The 1,243-nt window shown below is 48.3% G+C and overlaps 1 protein-coding gene across 1 annotated transcript in view; it reads left to right on the forward strand.

Annotated features, from left to right (window-relative positions):
• COL4A3 (collagen, type IV, alpha 3 (Goodpasture antigen)) overlaps positions 1-1,243 on the forward strand; it is a 151,588-nt gene that overhangs the window by 73,947 nt on the left and 76,398 nt on the right. The window contains exon 3 of the mRNA XM_012642471.1: positions 28-117. Within this exon, the coding sequence (XP_012497925.1) occupies positions 28-117 (90 nt within the window). The remainder of the gene's footprint in view (positions 1-27; positions 118-1,243) is intronic.

The following is a 1,243-nucleotide window of genomic DNA, read 5'->3' on the forward strand; positions in this document are numbered from 1 at the left end:
TTTCTTGGCTTGTTTTGGTTTTGACAGGGGGAGAGAGGTTTTCCTGGACCCCCTGGTTCTCCTGGCCAGAAAGGATTCCCAGGTCCTGAAGGCTTCCCTGGACCACAGGGACCCAAGGTAGGTCATCCTGTACTTGGAAAATCCCCAACCCACCTAACCCTCTTCACGCCTCCTCCCTGGGCTGCTGAGAACCTGGAGAGAATCCCCATCTTAGCCAACCGGTGGGTGCGTGACAAGTTCCTGGTCTCTGATATTCGCTGGGCACTCAGAACAGCGTCCTCCTCCAAGACTACTGCAAATGCTCACCATTAGCTTCCATTCTGGAACCCAACTCCTTCCCCTTCCCCATCTGCACAGTTTCTGCATGTGTAACTGTCCCTACCAGTCTTTTCCCCCTATATGAAAGGATGAGCTCTTTTCGCTTCCATTCAAGACCCAGCCTTCCACCTGTACCCTGGTCATTGGGATTCCTGCTGAGACTTTGTTCCATGAGGTGTCTCCTCTCTCTCATACATTCTAAATTTCCTTTTGATGCTGGCTCTTCTCTTTCAGCCCTTAAACATGCAAATATTTTCCCATACTAAAATAAAACTTCCTCTCTATCTTCTTAGGTCCTGTAACCAAAGGGTTGCCTTCTCTCCCTGTCTCTCCTTTCTCTGTCAAATTTCTTAAAAGTACAGCTCAGTGTGCTGCCTGTAGTGCATCTTCTAGTCACTCCTTAGCCAGCGATAATTCACCTTCTGCCACCTCCTCTGAAAACACTCCTGTGAAGATCACCAGTGACCTTCAAATGGCCAGTGACAATAAATGCTTTTGTGTCTTTATCTGACCTGAACCCTTCTGCTTTGTTTCAGATAAGATGAATCACTCTCTTCTTGAAACGTGTCCGTCTTTGTTTCCGGTTTCTCCTTTCCTTGATTCTCTTCCTGTCTCCCCAACCTCCCCTTCCTTCATGGGCTCCTCTTTTTCCCCTGGTCCCTTGAACGTGGGGCTTGTTGGGTTCTTATCAGAGCTCGCTGCCCTTCACACTCATCACAGGTTTTTATCCTAAAGTCTGTGATACAGCAAAGGGCTTTGTTTCCATAAATACCCTAGAGGATTTGCTACATAACTGCATAACCTCTGGATTTGCTGATTGCTCTTTCCTGCTGTGGACGTTAGCTAGACTTAAGCCCGGCTTCTCACGCACCCACGCATGCATTCGCCTGCTACTGACCTGCAGCAAGCCGTAAACTCACTGATA

Source organism: Propithecus coquereli, unplaced genomic scaffold (assembly GCF_000956105.1).
Source record: "Propithecus coquereli isolate 6110/MARCELLA unplaced genomic scaffold, Pcoq_1.0 Scaffold18, whole genome shotgun sequence".
Taxonomy (NCBI): Eukaryota; Metazoa; Chordata; class Mammalia; order Primates; family Indriidae; genus Propithecus; species Propithecus coquereli.